Below are 20691 nucleotides of genomic sequence, written 5' to 3' on the forward strand. Positions count from 1 at the left end.
TTGATATTGGGTTTTCTGAGCCTGTATATAAATATTCTGACATATCATTTACCTCTCAACATAACAGGATTTGTGAAGAGTTATGCAGCATCTCATTATATAGTAGTGCTACAGTGCTAATGCATCTCTCTCTAGTTAATCAGTGTGTTTAACTGTCATCTGTCATCTGTCATCTGTAAAATGATTGTATTCATTGTTTTAAATAGAAACATATTATGTGATTTGCCATAGGCTTGTGCTTTTTTCATAATCAATTATTAGCATAAACGACTTTAGTAAGAAGATGAACAAAGGCTCAGACTAAGTAAGAAAGGAACCTAGCAGGTTCACCAGCTTCCTGATTGAATTGATTGGATTGTTAAAACAATGTGACTTGCAGTTGGACACAGACAGAAGGCAGAACCGTACTGAGAGGATACACACTGCACACAGGGAGACACACACACAGACACACACACAGACACACACACACACAGACACACACACAGACACACACAGACACACACAGACACACACAGACACACACAGACACACACACACACAGACACACACAGACACACACACACACACACACACACAGACACACACAGACACATGTGTGAAGTTCCCCTTTTCTGATAAAGATAAAGATGATAAGATAATGTATATGTTGAAAGATAATGATAAAATAATTCCAATCTGAAACCTTACAACTGTATGAAATTGATTAGAATCATAAAATTATAATCTGATGATGTGTGTAGTTTTAGTCGGAATTAGGTTAACAATGTATCTGTATAGTGGAAAAACACAGACTGTCTGAGCAAGGCGTAGCTCAGGATTTGAACTTGTATGGGGGCCGAAGAAAGATGCCGAGAACAGTTACACCAACCTGGTTAGGCCTCTGAGAGACTTGGGAGAGGACAGGGAGTACTTCTCAAGGTCTCCCTAATCTCGGGGGAATGGAACTGTCGGCTGGGTAGTGATACCCAGTGGTGGGAACTATAGAGATAAAACTCACCTACTGTTTGTATGTGAAGGTATGTGCGTAAGGAGCCAGTATAAAATGGATGGTTTTGTACAACGGACTAGGACGTCCTCGGGAATAAACACTTTGACTATTGTAAACTGAGAAGTTCCTTTTTTATGTCTTTATTTTAGGTTGGTCAGGGCGTGAGTTGGGGTGGGCATTCAATGTTGTTTTTCTATGTTTGGTTCTGTGTGTTAGATTTCTATGTGTTTGGCCTGGTATGGTTTTCAATCAGAGGCAGCTGTATATCGTTGTCTCTGATTGAGAGCCATACTTAGGTAGCCTGTGTTCCAGTATGTGTTTGTGGGTGGTTATTTTCCGTTTCAGTGTTTGTAAAATACGTGACTGTGTCGGTTTTCATTTATTTCTCTTGTTCTTTTGTATTTTGTATTCATTCTCGATTAAACAGTATTATGGATATGTACCACGCTGCATTTTGGTCCTCCTCTCCTTCCACCAACGAAAGCCATTACAGAACCACCCACCAACCAAGGACCAAGCAGCGTGGTATGGAGGAGTGCAATCAGGACTCATGGACATGGGAGGAGATTTTGGATGGTAAGGGACCCTGGGCACAGGCTGGGGAATATCGCCGCCCCAAGGAAGAATTGGAGGCAGCTAAAGCTGAGCGGCGGCGATATGAGGAGTTAGCGCGGCAGCGCGACAGGCACGAGAGGCAGCCCCCAAAAATGTTTTTAGGTGGGGAACACGGGGAGATTGGCGGAGTCAGGCGATAGATCTGAGCCAACTCCTCGTGCTTACCGGAAGATGCGCAGTTCTGGTCAGGCACCGTGTTATGCGCTCAAGCGCACGGTGTCGCCAGTATGCGCTCATAGCCCGGTGGGCTATAGGCCAACCCCCCGCAAGTGTCATGTGAGTGTGGGCATCCAGCCAGGGTGTATTGTGTCGGCCCAGCGTGTTTGGTCTCCGGTACGCCGTTTCGGCCCAGGGTATCCTGCGCCGGCTCTGCGTGCTGTGTCTCCGGGACGCTGGGAGGGTGCAGTGCGCCCTATGCCTGCGCTCCACCCATGCCGGGTGAATGTGGGCATTGAGCCTAAGGGAGAGGTGCGAGTGGTATGCACCAGAGCTCCAGTGCTTCCCTACAGCCCGGTTCAACCTGTGCCTGCACTCTGGAGGGTCTGGGCTGAAGTGGTCATCCAGCCTGGGGGAGTGGTGCCAAGGCTGCGCACCAGAGCTACAGTGCTCCCCCACAGCCCGGTCCTTCCGGTGCCTCCTCCACGCACCAGGCCTCCTGTAGGTCTCCCCAGCTTGGTGGGTCCTGTGGCAGCCCCACGCACCAGGCTGTCTCTCCGTCTCCTCCCTCCAGATCTGTCCGTTTGTCCTGAGCTGCCAGAGCCGCCCGTCAGTCAGGAGCTGCCAGATCCGCCCGTCAGTCAGGAGCTGCCAGAGCCGCCCGTCAGTCAGGAGCTGCCAGAGCCGCCCGTCAGTCAGGAGTTGCCAATGCCGCCCGTCAGTCATGAGCTGTCAAAACCGCCCTTCACTCCGGCGCTGCCACAGTCGCCCTTCACTCCGGCGCTGCCAGAGTCGCCCTTCACTCCGGCGCTGCCAGAGTCGCCCTTCACTCTGGAGCTGCCAGAGTCGCCCGTCTATTTGGGGCACGCTGCTAGGGTTCCCAGTCCGGGGTCGGTGGCGAGGGTCGCCACTCCAAAGGCGCCACATATGTGGGCCAAGACTATGGTGCAGTGGGGTCCACATCACGCACCAGAGCCGCCACCGCGGTGAAATGCCCACCCAGGCCCTGCCCTATAGGTTCAGGTTTTGCTGCCGGAGTCCGCACCTTTGGGGGGGGGGGGGGGGGGGTACTGTCACGTTCTGACCTTAGATCCTTTTTATTGTCTTTATTTTAGGTTGGTCAGGGCGTGAGTTGGGGTGGGCATTCGATGTTGTTTTTCTATGTTTTGTTCTGTGTGTTAGATTTCTATGTGTTTGGCCTGGTATGGTTTTCAATCAGAGGCAGCTGTATATCGTTGTCTCTGATTGAGAGCCATACTTAGGTAGCCTGTGTTCCCACCTGTGTTTGTGGGTGGTTATTTTCCGTTTCAGTGTTTGTACCATACGGGACTGTGTCGGTTTTCATTTATTTCTCTTGTTCTTTTGTATTTTGTATTCATTCTCGATTAAATGGTATTATGGATACGTACCACGCTGCATTTTGGTCCTCCTCTCCTTCCACTAACGAAAGCCATTACATTACCATTAAGAGTCAGATAGAAAGGTTATCATAAGTAAGTTAATAGTATAAGTAAATGCTAAAATAATTTATATTACAATAAAAGGTCAGACAGACTGAATTAGTTCATTCATTGATTGATTGGGGTAATCATTGATATTCGGTGCGGTTAGTTAAGATCGCCGACTACGTCAACAAAAAGGTGATTGAATTAAACAAAGTTAATGAAGAAAACCGGAACAGAGCAACGAGGAGCGTGAAGACTGAGACCCATCTCTCAGGTACAAAGAATTATCTTTCTCTCTCTCTCACACACAGATGCAGACAGATATGAGCGCACAAACCGAACGCACTCACGTATGCTAACACATGCACACACACTAATATCACATCATAGAAAAACACATGTTTTATTGTTCTGTCTTCTGTGTGGTTCAGTTGGTACAGAGCCTGGGGTTGACAACCTGCTGGGGCCACAAACACTAAAATGTATCAATTCAATTTATTGTTTCACTTCAGTTATTGGAACTATTTAATAATCAATTAAAAATAATCTTTATAACAACAACACAGTGGACACCCCATCACTGTTAATGGTCAACAGCTGAGGGTCTGGTAACCTGAAACAGGCTCTGTGCACCTGGTAACCTGAAACAGGCTCTGTGCACTTGGTGACCTGCCTGTTAATGGTAAACATCTGAGGGTCTGGTAACCTGAAACAGGCTCTGTGCACCTGGTGACCTGCCTGTTATTGGTTAACAGCTGAGGGGCTGGTAACCTGAAACAGGCTCTGTGCACCTGGTGACCTGCCTGTTATTGGTAAACATCTGAGGGTCTGGTAACCTGAAACAGGCTCTGTGCACCTGGTGACCTGCCTGTTATTGGTAAACATCTGAGGGTCTGGTAACCTGAAACAGGCTCTGTGCACCTGGTGACCTGCCTGTTATTGGTAAACAGCTGAGGGACTGGTAACCTGAAACGGGCTCTGTGCACCTGGTGACCTGCCTGTTATTGGTAAACAGCTGAGGGTCTGGTAACCTGAAACAGGCTCTGTGCACCTGGTGACCTGCCTGTTATTGGTAAACAGCTGACGGTCTGGTAACCTCAAACAGGCTCTGTGCACCTGGTGACCTGCCTGTATTTGGTAAACATCTGAGGGTCTGGTAACCTGAAACAGGCTCTGTGCACCTGGTGACCTGCCTGTTATTGGTAAACAGCTGAGGGTCTGGTAACCTGAAACAGGTTCTGTGCACCTGTTGACCTGCCTGTTATTGGTAAACAGCTGAGGGGCTGGTAACCTCAAACAGGCTCTGTGCACCTGTTGACCTGCCTGTTATTGGTAAACAGCTGAGGGGCTGGTAACCTGAAACAGGCTCTGTGCACTTGGTGACCGGCCTGTTATTGGTAACCTCAAATCAAATCAAATGTTATTTGTCACATACACATGGTTAGCAGATGTTAATGCGAGTGTAGCGAAATGCTTGTGCTTCTAGTTCCGACAATGCAGTAATAACCAACGAGTAATCTAACCTAACAATTCCACAACTACTACCTTATACACACAAGTGTGAAGGGATAAAGAATATGTACATAAAGATATATGAATGAGTGATGGTACAGAATGGCATAGGCAAGATGCAGTAGATGGTATATAGTACAGTATATACATATGAGATGAGTAATGTAGGGTATAAAAACAAAGTGGCATAGTTTAAACTGGCTAGTGATACATGTATTACATAAAGATGGCAAGATGCAGTAGATGATATAGAGTACAGTATATACATATACATATGAGATGAGTAATGTAGGGTATGTAAGCATTATTTTAAGTGGCATTGTTTAAAGTGGCTAATGATATATTTTTCCATAAATTTCCATTAATTCCCATTATTAAAGTGGCTGGAGTTGAGTCAGTATGTTGGCAGCAGCCACTAAATGTTAGTGGTGGCTGTTTAACAGTCTGATGGCCTTGAGATAGAAGCTGTTTTTCAGTCTCTCGGTCCCTGCTTTGATGCACCTGTACTGACCTCGCCTTCTGGATGATAGCGGGGTGAACAGGCAGTGGCTTGGGTGGTTGTTGTCCTTGATGATCTTTATGGCCTTCCTGTGACATCGGGTGGTGTAGGTGTCCTGGAGGGCAGGTAGTTTGCCCCCGGTGATGCGTTGTGCAGACCTCACTACCCTCTGGAGAGCCTTACGGTTGTGGGCGAAGCAGTTGCCGTACCAGGCGGTGATACAGCCCGACAGGATGCTCTCGATTGTGCATCTGTAGAAGTTTGTGAGTGCTTTTGGTGACAAGCCGAATTTCTTCAGCCTCCTGAGGTTGAAGAGGCGCTGCTGCGCCTTCTTCACAACGCTGTCTGTGTGGGTGGACCAATTCAGTTTGTCCATGATGTGTACGCCGAGGAACTTAAAACTTACTACCCTCTCCACTACTGTCCCGTCGATGTGGATAGGGGGGTGCTCCCTCTGCTGTTTCCTGAAGTCCACAATCATCTCCTTTGTTTTGTTGACGTTGAGTGTGTGGTTATTTTCCTGACACCACACTCCGAGGGCCCTCACCTCTTCCCTGTAGGCCGTCTCGTCGTTGTTGGTAATCAAGCCTACCACTGTAGTGTCATCCGCAAACTTGATGATAGAGTTGGAGGCGTGCATGGCCACGCAGTCGTGGGTGAACAAGGAGTACAGGAGAGGGCTCAGAACGCACCCTTGTGGGGCCCCAGTGTTGAGGATCAGCGGGGTGGAGATGTTGTTACCCACCCTCACCACCTGGGGGCGGCCCGTCAGGAAGTCCAGTACCCAGTTGCACAGGGCGGGGTCGAGATCCAGGGTCTCGAGCTTGATGACGAGTTTGGAGGGTACTATGGTGTTAAATGCTGAGCTGTAGTCGATGAACAGCATTCTCACATAGGTATTCCTCTTGTCCAGATGGGTTAGGGCAGTGTGCAGTGTGGTTGCGATTGCGTCGTCTGTGGACCTATTGGGTCGGTAAGCAAATTGGAGTGGGTCTAGGGTGTCAGGTAGGGTAGAGGTGAAATGGTCCTTGATTAGTCTCTCAAAGCACTTCATGATGAAGGAAGTGAGTGCTACGGGGCGGTAGTCGTTTAGCTCAGTTACCTTAGCTTTCTTGGGAACAGGAACAATGGTGGCCCTCTTTAAGCATGTGGGGAACAGCAGACTGGGATAAGGATTGATTGAATATGTCCGTCAACACACCAGCCAGCTGGTCTGCGCATGCTCTGAGATCGCGGCTGGGAATGCCATCTGGGCCTGCAGCCTAGCGAGGGTTAACACGTTTAAATGTTTTACTCACCTCGGCTGCAGTGAAGGAGAGCCCGCAGGTTTTGGTAGCGGGCCGTGTCAGTGGCACTGTATTGTCCTCAAAGTGAGCAAAAAAGTTATTTAGTCTGTCTGGGAGCAAGACATCCTGGTCCGCAACGGGGCTGGTTTTCTTTCTGTAATCCATGATTGACTGTAGACCCTGCCACATACCTCTTGTGTCTGAGCTGTTGAATTGCGACTCTACTTTGTCTCTATACTGGCACTTAGCTTGTTTGATTGCCTTGCGGAGGGAATAGCTACACTGTTTGTATTCGGTCATGTTTCCGGTCACCTTGCCCTGGTTAAAAGCAGTGGTTCGCGCTTTCAGTTTCGCGCGAATGCTGCCATCAATCCACGGTTTCTGGTTTGGGAATGTTTTAATCTTTGCTGTGGGTATTACGTCACTGATGCACTTTCTAATGAACTCGCTCACCGAATCAGCGTATTCGTCAATGTTGTTGATGGACGCAATGCGGAACATATCCCAATCCACGTGATTGAAGCAGTCTTGAAGCGTAGAATCAGATTGGTCGGACCAGCGTTGAACAGACCAGAGCGCGGGAACTTCTTGTTTTAGTTTCTGTTTGTAGGCTGGAAGCAACAAAATGGAGTCGTGGTCAGCTTTTCCGAAAGGAGGGCGGGGGAGGGCCTTATATGCGTCGCGGAAGTTAGAATAACAATGATCTAGGGTTTTACCAGCCCTGGTAGCACAATCGATATGCTGATAGAATTTAGGGAGTTTAGTTTTCAGATTAGCCTTGTTAAAATTCCCAGCTACGATGAATGCAGCCTCAGGGTGAGAGTCATATTCCTGGTCGTAATGATAGTGAGTTGACGTTGCTCTTATATTCAGTAGTTCCTCCCGGCTGTATGTAATGAAACCTAAGATTACCTGGGGTACCAATGTAAGAAATAACACGTAAAAAAACGAAATACTGCATTGTTTCCTAGGAACATGAAGCGAGGCGGCCATCTCTGTCGGCGCCTTTTGTCACAAAAAAAACAACTAATGAAACATTTCGCTAGTTAATATTTTTGTTCACCATTTCATGACTGAGGCAGCACGGAAGCGTGGCTGGAAGCCAGAGAGGCAGCCCCAAAAATGTATTGGGGGGGGATAAAGGGGAGTGTGGCGAAGTCAGGTGGGAGACCTGCGCCAACTTCCCGGGCTTACCGTGGAGAGTGAGAGTACGGGCAGACACCGTGTTATGCGGAAGAGCCCACAGTGTCTCCTGTACGTCTGTATAGCCCGGTGCGGTACATCCCAGCTCCTCGTATCGGCCGGGCTAGAGTGGGCATCGAGCCAGGTGCCATGAAGCCGGCTCAACGCATCTGGTCTCCAGTGCGTCTCCTTGGGCCGGTGTACATGGCACCAGCCTTACACATGGTGTCCCCGGTTCCCCAGCACAGGCCTGGCTATGGGGAGCATTCAACCAGGTAAGGTTGGGCAGGCTCGGTGCTCAAGAGCTCCAGTACGCCTTCACGGTCCGGTATATCCGGTGCCACCTCCTCGCCCCAGCCCAGTACCACCAGTGCCTACACCACGCACCAGGCTTCCTGTGCGTCTTCAGAGCCCTGTTCCTCCTCCACGCACTAGCTTTGAGGTGCGTGTCTCCAGCCCGGTACCACCAGTTCCGGCACCACGCACCAAGCCTCCTGTGCGTCTCCAGAGCCCTGTACGCCCTGTTGCTGCTCCCCGCACTAGCCTTGAGGTGCGTGTCCTTAGCCCGGTACCACCAGTTCCGGCACCACGCACCAGGCCTACTGTGCGCCTCAGCAGGCCAGAGTCTGCCGTCTGCCCAGCGCCGCCTGCGCTGCCCGTCTGCCCAGCGCTGCCTGCTCTGCCCGTCTGCCCAGCGCCGCCTGCGCTGTCCGTCTGCCCAGCGCCATCTGAGCTGCCCGTCTGCCCAGCGCCATCTGAGCCGCCCGTCTGTCCAGCGCCATCTGAGCCGCCCGTCTGTCCTGAGCCGTCAGAGCCGTCCGTCAGTCAGGAGCCGCCAGAGCCGTCCGCCAGTCAGGAGCCGCCAGAGCCGTCCGCCAGTCAGGAGCCGCCAGAGCCGCCCGCCAGTCAGGAGCCGCCAGAGCCGCCCGCCAGTCAGGAGCCGCCAGAGCCGCCCGCCAGTCAGGAGCTGCCAGAGCCGCCCTCCAGTCAGGAGCTGCCAGAGCCGCCCGCCAGTCAGGAGCTGCCAGAGCCACCCTCCAGTCATGAGCTGCCCTCCAGTCATGAGCTGCCCTCCAGTCATGAGCTGCCCTCCAGTCATGAGCTGCCCTCCAGTCATGAGCTGCCCTCCAGTCATGAGCTGCCCTCCAGTCCGGAGCTGCCATTCAGTCCGGAGCTGCCATTCAGTCCGGAGCTGCCATTCAGTCCGGAGCTGCCATTCAGTCCGGAGCTGTCCTTAGTTCGGAGCTGCCCTTCAGTCCAGAGCTACTTCTCAGTCCTGAGTTACCTCTCAGTCCTGAGCTACCTCTCAGTCCTGAGCTACCTCTCAGTCCTGAGCTACCTCTCAGTCCTGAGCTACCTCTCAGTCATGAGCTACCTCTCAGTCATGAGCTACCTCTCAGTCATGAGCTACCTCTCAGTCATGAGCTACCTCTCAGTCATGAGCTACCTCTCAGTCATGAGCTACCTCTCAGTCATGAGCTACCCCTCGGTCATGAGCTACCCCTCGGTCATGAGCTACCCCTCGGTCATGAGCTACCCCTCGGTCATGAGCTACCCCTCAGTCATGAGCTACCTCTCAGTCATGAGCTGCCTCTCAGTCATGAGCTGCCTCTCAGTCATGAGCTGCCTCTCAGTCATGAGCTGCCCTTCAGTCCGGAGGAGTTTCCTCAGTCATGAGGCGCTCCTCAGTCCATTGGGGACCTTTGTTAGGGTTCCTAGGCCAAGGTCGGCGGCGAGAGTCGCCACTCAAAGAACGCTAAGGAGGTGGACAAAGACAATGGTGGAGTGGGGTCCACGTCCAGCGCCAGAGCCGCCACCGCGAACAGATGCCCACCCAGACCCTCCCATATAGGTTTAGGTTGTGTGGTCGGAGTCCGCACCTTGGGGGCGGGGGGGGTACTGTCACGTTCTGACCATAGTTCCTTTGTCTTTTCCTTGTTTTAGTGTTGGTCAGGACGTGAGCTGGGTGGGCATTCTATGTTGAGTGTCTAGTTTGTCCATTTCTATGTATGGCCTGATATGGTTCTCAATCAGAAGCAGGTGTTAGTCATTGTCTCTGATTGGGAACCATATTTAGGTAGCTTGTTTTGTGTTGGGGTTTGTGGGTGGTTGTCTTCTGTCTTTGTGTTCATTGCACCAGATAGGACTGTTTCGGTTTTGCCACGTTTGTATTTGTATAGTGTTCAAGTTATTGTCTCTTTATTAAAACATGTTGAACACGGAATACGCTGCGTCTTGGTCCGATCCCTGCTACACCTCCTCTTCAGACGAAGAGGAGGAAGGCTGCCATTACACTCTTCTTAAAATGTGATTTTGAATGTAACCTTAACCTTAAACACACTGCTAACCTTATACCTAACCCTAACCTTAAATTAAGACCAAAAAGCTATTTTTTGTTTTAATTATTTTTACAACCACATGAAACATGAAAGTAACATTTTGTACTGTTTAAAAAGTTTGTAACGTGCATAAGTACAATGTATGTCTTAGAATAGTAAATAACATTGTTAACTAATTGTTTCATGAGTTTTAGGATCAAGTTGGAAAACGTGTTGACAACAATGTGGTAGGGGCTTAGCTACATAGCTAGTGGATAATGAAGGGATGCTAGCTAGCTAGTGACTAATGGTTATAAAATAGTTATTGCTGTGAGTCTAAAATGGGGAGTTTAATTTGAGTCTTTGTTCACTGTCAATAAAGGCAAGATTTTTTTCTGTTGCTTATAATAGTAGGATTCTTCAGCAAAGTCCTCAGTACTGTTTTCTTGTTTTCTAGAAAATGGAAATACAATTTTCCTTTCAATTTCCTTTAAATGTTTACGTATTATTTTACATTTTTAGTTATTCATGTTTTTATAAGGGCTTTATGCTTTATGGGAAAATAGAAATGACAGTACATTGACTGAAAATAATTCATACATAGCTAAAGTAAGATTGTTCATGTTTTTATAATAGATCAGAGTGGCAAACTGCACATTTACAGTGCATTCGGAAAGTATTCAGACCACTTGACTTCTTCCACATTTTGTTACGTTACAGCCTTATTGTACAATGGTTTAAAAAAATACAAATCCTCAGTCTACACACAGTACCCCATAATGAGAAAGTGAAAACAGGTCTTTTAGAAATTTGTGCAAATGTATTAAAAATAAAAACAGAAATACCTTATTTACTTAAGTATTCAGACCCTTTGCTATGAGACTCGAAATTGAGCTCAAGGGCATCCTGTTTCCAGTGATCATCCTTGAGACAAGGACCTTGAGACAAGGATGATCACTGGAAACAGGATGCACCTGAGCTCAATTTTCAAACAGTTTTCTGGTTTGAATCCCTGAACCAACTATGTGAAAAATCTGCCGATGTGCCCTTGAGCAAAAGTAATGCATTATAAAAGGGTATAGGGTCCCAAATGGAATATTGTTCAAAATTTAACAGGGTCCCGAATGGCACCCTATTCCCTACACCCTACACCCTACCCTAGTGCACTGTCCAAAGTACTGTGCTAATACGGTGTCATTTGGGATACAACCTCACTCACAGAAAGCCAGTCTCAGGGAGATGTTGACACACAGCACTCCTAAACACACAGCAGCCAGCCTGTATTGTTTTTGTGGTCACATTTTGGCAGTGCTTGACTTTGACTGAAATAGGTTCCGGTACGCAGTCCCAAATGGCACCCTGTTCCCTATATAGTGCACTGTCATAAGTACAGTGCTAATAGGGTGTCATTTGGGCCTCACTCACAGAAAGCCAGTCTCAGGGAGATGTTGAGAGTGACTTGTAGAACACACAGCACTCCTAAACACACAGCAGCCATCCTGTAGAGTCTTAGTCTTCCATCTGGAGAGGAACACACACACACACACACACACACACACACACACACACACACACACACACACACACACACACACACACACACACACACACACACACACACACACACACACACACACACACACACACACACACACACCATCCTACATTATGATTACAAACATCATCCTACATCACTACTGATTATCATTAGAATTCCGATAACCAAACCACCCTCCCCCCCAATTTAGGGTTGGTAGCAACCGTTTGCTCAAAAGTCTGGTCATCTCAAATCTGATAAACAGGAAGCAGTCATTGTGTAAAATAAATATAGTATATTCAGCTGTTTGAAGTTGCTGTACAAAACCGGAAGTAAAAGATGCAAATATGCAACTTCAGAAAGGGAAGCATAGAAATAGCACACACAGAACAGATCTACCGCTTCTTAGACTTGCTTTCGATGGGAACGAAAGATCTATAACATTTCTATGTGAATTTGGTCAGGTCGCCCAAAAATGTACTGTAGCTAAAAGATAATACAGAGTTTGTACGATTGCATATTTTACAATTCCAGAGTAAACAAGCTTACACTGAGCATACATAGCTCTTCTGTCTATGAAATTGAGAGTGGTTACGTTTTTCCAGCCCCTCAGCGGTTTACCAAAAACAGTGGCTGGGAGTCCACTTTGTTGTTGTTTAAAAAGGTTATTTAAATAGTTACAGTTACTGAAGGGAAACAAAACACATGCATTTTAGTGTACGTGACCCAGCATGTTGTAAACTCCACGTTCCGTACCAACTGAACCAGCCAGAAGACAGAACACTCAAAAATATACAGTTATTTGTCCTTACCTGAGAGATGGGTCTCAGTCTTCACGCTCCTCATTGTTCTGTTCCGGTTTTCTTCGTTAATCTTGTTTAATTCAATCACCTGTTTGTTGACATAGTTGGCCATCTTAATTAACTAACCGTACCGGATATCAATAATTACCCAAATCAATCAATGAATCCACTATTCAGTCTGTCTGACCTCTTATTGTAATATCTATGAGTCTAACTGACTTTTACTTACAGTATTAACTGTACTTCTCTGTTTTCTGTCTGTGTCCAACAGCTGGATGTTTCAAGGCTCTATCCACCAATAAGAAGGCTGTAGGTGTCAGGAGGTTTCAAGGCTCTATCCACCAATAAGAAGGCTGTAGGTGTCAGGAGGTTTCAAGGCTCTATCCACCAATAAGAAGGATGTAGGTGTCAGGAGGTTTCAAGGCTCTATCCACCAATAAGAAGGCTGTAGGTGTCAGGAGGTTAAGGCTCTATCCACCAATAAGAAGGATGTAGGTGTCAGGAGGTTTCATGGCTCTATCCACCAATAAGAAGGCTGTAGGTGTCAGGAGGTTAAGGCTCTATCCACCAATAAGAAGGATGTAGGTGTCAGGAGGTTTCAAGGCTCTATCCACCAATAAGAAGGCTGTAGGTGTCAGGAGGTTAAGGCTCTATCCACCAATAAGAAGGCTGTAGGTGTCAGGAGGTTTCAAGGCTCTATCCACCAATAAGAAGGCTGTAGGTGTCAGGAGGTTTCAAGGCTCTATCCACCAATAAGAAGGCTGTAGGTGTCAGGAGGTTAAGGCTCTATCCACCAATAAGAAGGCTGTAGGTGTCAGGAGGTTTCAAGGCTTTATCCACCAATAAGAAGGCTGTAGGTGTCAGGAGGTTAAGGCTCTATCCACCAATAAGAAGGCTGTAGGTGTCAGGAGGTTAAGGCTCTATCCACCAATAAGAAGGCTGTAGGTGTCAGGAGGTTAAGGCTCTATCCACCAATAAGAAGGCTGTAGGTGTCAGGAGGGTAAGGCTCTATCCACCAATAAGAAGGCTGTAGGTGTCAGGAAGTTTCAAGGCTCTATACACCAATAAGAAGGCTGTAGGTGTCAGGAGGTTAAGGCTCTATCCACCAATAAGAAGGCTGTAGGTGTCAGGAAGTTTCAAGGCTCTATCCACCAATAAGAAGGAGACTCTTGAGATATGTTCCAAATGGCACCCTATTCTCTATACAGTCACTTCATAGGGAAATAGGATACCATTTGGGACGTAAACTTGTTAACCTGTTCGGCCGCCCTGCACACAACGCAACACGTCTAACGTCCCGAAAAAAAATTCAATAATCTAATAAAACTATATTGAAAAAACATACTTTACGATGACATTGTCACATTTATCCTAAGAATCCTCCCCAAGGCCCCCACCTGATTTAGGAGGTAGCTCAGGACAGAGAGGTAACTCCGGACAGAGAGGCAGCTCCGGACAGAGAGGCAGCTCCGGACTGAATGGCAGCTCCGGACTGAATGGCAGCTCCGGACTGAATGGCAGCTCCGGACTGTAGGTCAGCTCACTACTGTAGGTCAGCTCATGACTGTAGGGCAGCTCATGACTGTAGGTCAGCTCATGACTGTAGGTCAGCTCATGACTGGAAGGCAGCTCATGACTGGAAGGCAGCTCATGACTGGAGGACAGCTCATGACTGGAGGGCAGCTCATGACTGGAGGGCAGCTCATGACTGGAGGGCAGCTCTGGCAGCTCCTGACTGGCTGGCGGCTCTGGCAGCTCCTGACTGGATGCCGGCTCTGAAGGCTCGGGGCAGACGGATGGCTCAGATGGCGCTGGGCAGACGGATGGCTCAGATGGCGCTGGGCAGACGGATGGCTCAGATGGCGCTGGGCAGACGGATGGCTCAGACGGCGCTGGGCAGACGGATGGCTCAGACGGCGCTGGGCAGACGGATGACTCAGATGGCGCTGGGCAGACGAGCAGTGCAGGCAGCTCAGACGGCGCTGGGCAGACGAGCAGTGCAGGCGGCGTTGGGCAGGCAGGCAGTACAGACGGTGCTGGGCAGACGAGCAGTGCAGGCGGCGTTGGGCAGACGGCCGACTCTGACCTGCTGAGGCGCACAGTAGGCCTGGTGCGTGGTGCCGGAACTGGTGGTACCGGACTGGAGACACGCACCTTAAGGCTAGTGCGGGGAGCAGAAACAGGGCACACTGGACTCTCAAAGCGCACTATAGGCCTGGTGCGTGGTACCGGAACTGGAGGTACTGGGCTGGAGACACGCACCACAGGGAGAGTGTGTGGATGAGGAACAGGGCTCTGGAAGCCTGGTGCGTGGTGTAGGCACTGGTGGTACTGGGCTGGGGCGGGAAGGTGGCGCCAGATATACCGGACCGTGCAGGCGTACTGGCTCCCTTGAGCACTGAGCCTGCCCAACCTTACCTGGTTGAATGCTCCCCGTAGCCCGTCCAGTGCGGGGAGGTGGAATAACCCGCACTGGGCTGTGTAGGCGAACCGGGGACACCATTCGTAAGGCTGGTGCCATGTACACCGGCCCGAGGAGACGTACTGGAGGCCAGATATGTTGAGCCGGCTTCATGGCACTTGGCTCAATGCTCAATCTAGCCCGCCCAGTGCGGGGAGGTGGAATGACCCGCACCGGGCTATGCACACGTTCAGGAGACACCGTGCGCTCTTCCGCATAACACGGTGTCTGCCCGTACTCCCGCTCTCCACAGTAAGCATGGGAAGTGGGCGCAGGTTTCTTACCTGCCTTCGCCACACTACCCTTTAGCCTCCCCCCAATACATTTTTGGGTGAGCCTCTCGGGCTTCCAGCCGCTCTGCCTTGCTAGCGCCTCATAATGCCGCCGCTCCGCTTTCGCTGCCTCCAGCTCCGCTTTGGGGCGGCGACACTCCTCTGGCTCTGCCCAGGGTCCTTTACCGTCTAGGATCACCTCCCATGTCCATTCCTCCTGGTACCGCTGCTGCTGTCGCTGCTGCCTGTTTCCACGCTGCTTGGTCCGGGTTTGGTGGGTGATTCTGTAACGGCTTTCTTCCTGGGATGAAGGAGAGGACCAACATGCAGCGCGGTTAGTGTTCAACATGTTTAATTTGACGATAAACTGTGAAACATTAACAAAATAACAAAATAACAAACGTGAAAACCGATACAGTCCTATCTGGTGCAGAACACAAACACAGAGACAGGAAACAATCACCCACAAAATCCCAACACAAAACAAGCCTCCTATATATGATTCTCAATCAGGGACAACGATTTACAGCTGCCTCTGATTGAGAACCATATTAGGCTGGACACAGAAACAGACAAACTAGACACACAACATAGAATTCCCACCCAGCTCACGTCCTGACCAACACTAAACAAGCAAAACACATAAGAACTCTGGTCAGGACTTTACACAGCTGTCAATCGTTGTCCCTGATTGAGAATCATACTAAGGCAGCCAGGGTTTCACGTGTTTTTTGTGGGTGTTTGTTCTTGTGTCAGTGTTCCGCCACACAGGACTGTCACGGTAGTTATTTTGTATCGCATATTGTTTTTGTTAATTATTTAATCACTATGGAAACTAACCACTCTGCGTATTGGTCCGATCCGTCTCGCCTCTCCTTGTCCGAGGAGGAGGATTACGACTGCCGTTACAGTGAAACTTAAAAAGTTGGAAAATTTGTTTGAAGTCATGTCTGAAAATGTCTCATTGCATTGTCACATATTAATGATGTCCTGATTATTTCATTTTTTTCATTGTATTCACAGGAATGTCCCTGTATTGATGTGTAATATTGTTTTTATTGTTGCAATAAATAAAATTAAAACATTTAAAACATTAAAAAAATAATAATTGTGATTTAAAACAATCAATAGCATTCTTTTTAAAGAAGTTAATGCACCATACAGAGGGTAGTGCTTACGGCCCAGTATATCCCTGAGGCCAAGCTTCCTGTATCCACAAACTACATACTAGGCGGTGTCAGAGGATGGCCCAAAAAATTGTCAAAGACTCCATTCACCCAAGTCAGAGACTGTTCTCTCTGCTACCACTTGGCAAGCAGTACGCCAAGTCTAGGAACAAAAGGCTCCTTAATAACAGTGTCCACCCCCAAGTATCGTTATTGTTAGTGTTCTGCCATGGCCAGCGAAGAGCCCGGATCTCAATCCCATTGAGCACATCTGGGAGTTGTTGGATCGGAGGGTGAGGGCTAGGGCCATTACCCCCAGAAATGACCGGGAACTTGCAGGTGCCTTGGTGGAAGAGTGGGGTAACATCTCACTGCAAGAACTGGCAAATCTGGTGCAGTCCATGAGGAAGAGATGCACTGCAGTGCTTAAAGCAGCTGGTGGCCACACCAGATACTGACTGTTACTTCTATATTTTTACCCCCTTTTGTTCAGGCACAATTTATGTTAGTTCCATTTCTGTTAGTCACATGTCTGTGGAACTTGTTCAGTGTATGTCTCAGTTGTTGAAACTTGTTATGTTCATACAAATATTTACACGTTAACTTCTACTGCCTCAGAAACCCGGATCCGGGAGCACCCCCCACCCCCCACACACTGTTTAGCATAGCTAGCATAGCTTCACAAGTAGATAGTAGCATCTAAATATCATTAAATCACAAGTCCAAGACACCAGATGAAAGATACAGATCTTGTGAATAAAGCCACCATTTCCGATTTTTAAAATGTTTTACAGGGAAGACACAATATGTAAAGATGTACATCTATTACCTAAAAACACATTAGCATAATCCACCATCTTTTATTTGTCCACCAACACCAGTAGCCATCACCAATTCGGCTAAACTAAGATATTTATAGCCCCTAACCAACAAAAAAACTCATTAGATGACAGTCTGATAACATATTTATGGTATGGGATAGGTTTTGTTAGAAAAATGTGCATATTTCAGGTAGCTGCCATAGGTTACAATTGCACCCACCGTCACAAATGGACTAGAATAATTACAATGAGCAACGTGTTTACCTAACTACTAATCATCAAACATTTCGTAAAAATACACAGCATACACTAATCGAAAGACACAGATCCTGTGAATACAGACAATATTTCAGATTTTCTAAGTGTCTTACAGCGAAAACACAATAAATCGTTATATTAGCATAGCACATAGCACATAGCAGCCCAGCATTGATTCTAGCCAAAGTGAGCGATAAAAGTCAACATCGCCAAAAGATATTAATTTTTTCACTAACCTTCTCAGAATTCTTCCGATGACACTCCTGTAACATCATTTTACAATATACATATACAGTTTGTTCGAAAAGGTGCATATTTAGCCATACAAAACCGTGGTTACACAATGAAAATAGTAGCAAAACAAGCCTGAAAATGTCGGTCGCCATCTTTCAGAGTGATCTAGTTTAATTAATAGCTAATCATATACTTGACTAAAAAATACAGGGTTTACAGGAATCGAAAGACAAATTAGTTCTTAATGCAACCGCTGATTTACATTTTTAAAATTATCCTTACTTTTCAATACAGGGTTCGCCAAGTGAAGCTATACCAAACAAAATGGCGAAATATGCGTTTAAAATATTTCGACAGAAACACGATTTATCATATTAAATATTGCTTACTTTGAGGTGTTCTTCCATCAGATTCTTGGGCAATGTATCCTTTCTATGTTATAAACGTCTTTTGGTCGATAGATGTCCTCTGTCCTTCGAAATGTCCACCACCAACGACCGACACCCCAAAACGTGTCCAAAGTTTCAGAGTGCACAACAAATAAATTCCTCTAAAATCGCACTAAACGGATATAAATTGCTATAAAACGGTTCAAATTAACTACATTATGATGTTTTTAACACCTAAAACGAGTAAAAACATGACCGGAGAAATATTGCTGGTTAGAAAACGATTTGGAACGAGGCAGGTCCGATGCCCTTCACGCTTCAGGCGCACGACGAGAAAGGGCGGTCTCTATACATTTTGGTCTTTTATACTGGCTGTGAATATCCCATCGATTCCATTGAAAGCGTGATGACGTACAGACACCCAGAGGAAGACGTAGGCAGTGTCGGTTTCTTCATAGCATTCACTGTCGCCTTAAAAACAGACCCCAGATCAGAGGTAAAAAAAATTGAAATCTGAACCCTGTCATGAAAAGTGCTGTAGAAATTGTTCTGTACAACTCAGAGACAAAATTTCAACTTCTATAGAAACTAGAAGGTGTTTTCTATCCAATAATAACAATAATATGCATATTGTACGATCAAGAATTTAGCACGAGGCAGTTTAATTTGGAGACACAAATATGCTAATGCGGAACAGCACCCCCTATAGTTCCAAGAGGTTTTAAGTTTGCTGAAAATAAACGCAGCTGACAGTGAGAGGACGTTTCTTTTTTTGCTGAGTTTATGTATATATGTATATATATAAATCAACATGGACCCTTTGCAAATGTACATAACACTGGAAATATCACATTTACATAAGTACTCAGACACTTTACTCAGTACTTTGTTGAAGCACCTCTGGCAGCGGTTACAGTCTTCTTGGGTATGACGCAACAAGCGTGGCACACCACCATGCTTCACCGAGGGATGGTGCCAGGTTTCCAAGCGTGGCACACCACCATGCTTCACCGTAGGGATGGTGCCAGGTTTCCAAGCGTGGCACACCACCATGCTTCACCGTAGGGATGGTGCCAGGTTTCCAAGCGTGGCACACCACCATTCTTCACCGTAGGGATGGTGCCAGGTTTCCAAGCGTGGCACACCACCATGCTTCACCGTAGGGATGGTGCCAGGTTTCCAAGCGTGGCACACCACCATGCTTCACCGTAGGGATGGTGCCAGGTTTCCAAGCTTGGCACACCACCATGCTTCACCGTAGGGATGGTGCCAGGTTTCCAAGCTTGGCACACCACCATGCTTCACCATAGGGATGGTGCCAGGTTTCCAAGCTTGGCACACCACCATGCTTCACCGTAGGGATGGTGCCAGGTTTCCAAGCTTGGCACACCACCATGCTTCACCGTAGGGATGGTGCCAGGTTTCCAAGCTTGGCACACCACCATGCTTCACCGTAGGGATGGTGCCAGGTTTCCAAGCTTGGCACACCACCATGCTTCACCGTAGGGATGGTGCCAGGTTTCCAAGCTTGGCACACCACCATGCTTCACCGTAGGGATGGTGCCAGGTTTCCAAGCTTGGCACACCACCATGCTTCACCGTAGGGATGGTGCCAGGTTTCCTCCAGACGTGACGCTTGGTCTCATCAGACGAGAGAATCTTGTTTCTCATTGTCTGAGAGTTGTCATGTCTCTGACTATATTTAAATGATATGACATGCTATTTTATCAAATTGATTACCTAACATTTAATTGATTACGTGATTGAATTAAACCATGCAACAATTAACTCGTTAATAACCTGGGTTACCACGGAAGAGTGTTTATAGAGCTGCTGGCTTCTGAATACACTCAAAAATCTGAAGATCTTTTATATCAATAGCAATCAATGAGTCATTAATTATTCTTTACCTTCTATCAGTCTCATCTGAACATTGTTAAATTCTTGGTTATCTGCACGAACCCTGGCTCAAATTATGAATCAGCAATATAAAATTTGGCTTAATTATTTATTTACTAACTAATCAAATCACAGAAATACATATATACACGCAGAATGGATCATACATTGATTACTAATAATGTCATGAAAAGCCCCTAGTGGGCTAACCTGATATGACGGCTTGTTACACAAAGGAAGGGGGTTGGGTTTGAATGAAAGAGCGAGAAGACTAATGAACAAAATAATTGGGTCTCTATCGGTTCTTGAGAAGCTATGCTACCGTAAATACAGAATCTTATGCATTCTAATAATCGCCCATTTGGAAAAGGAAAATGCAAGATATATATTTACACTGAGCTGCGCTTCGATAGATGGGTCGAAGATGGAAGACTGGTTTGCCCAGCAGAGATTGCCATTGTCCTTTGAAGAATCTTTCTGGTCGTAGTGTTGTAGTGCAGATACGTTGAAGTATCCTGTCGTTCTCAGGAGATTGTCTGTCCATTCCTAGGCCACATACGTTTACAGCTGCAGCTGAAAACTCGGCTTCTAGGATGTATCACTTCTTCTTTAGTGAATAAGAGTTCAAAATTCATACCAAGTTTCCATAATCAGCTCACATCCTTCCAGCGTGGTGATCGTCACCTCCACGTGATCTGGTCTCATGTAAATTTCGTTACGTACAGTGGAGATTCAACCATTCGCAACCACAGCTCACGCTGGGGTTTGATTAATCTGATGTGAATTAGGTCACGGGGGCTTTAAACTGGAGAAGAGAAGGGCGTGTTTCATAGTTCTCAACCAATGT

General features: G+C 47.3%; 1 protein-coding gene across 1 annotated transcript in view; it reads right to left on the reverse strand.

Annotated features, from left to right (window-relative positions):
* LOC129841305 (C-type lectin domain family 4 member M-like) overlaps nucleotides 1–12447 on the reverse strand; it is a 74466-nt gene extending 62019 nt beyond the window's left edge. Inside the window, exons 1-2 of the mRNA XM_055909513.1 lie at nucleotides 12354–12447; nucleotides 11430–11525 (exon numbers count right to left, since the gene is read on the reverse strand). Coding sequence (XP_055765488.1) covers nucleotides 11430–11525; nucleotides 12354–12387 — 130 coding nt within the window. The 5' untranslated portion in view covers nucleotides 12388–12447. The remainder of the gene's footprint in view (nucleotides 1–11429; nucleotides 11526–12353) is intronic.
* Between the last annotated feature and the right edge of the window lie 8244 nt (nucleotides 12448–20691).

This window comes from Salvelinus fontinalis, chromosome 42, assembly GCF_029448725.1.
Source record: "Salvelinus fontinalis isolate EN_2023a chromosome 42, ASM2944872v1, whole genome shotgun sequence".
Taxonomy (NCBI): Eukaryota; Metazoa; Chordata; class Actinopteri; order Salmoniformes; family Salmonidae; genus Salvelinus; species Salvelinus fontinalis.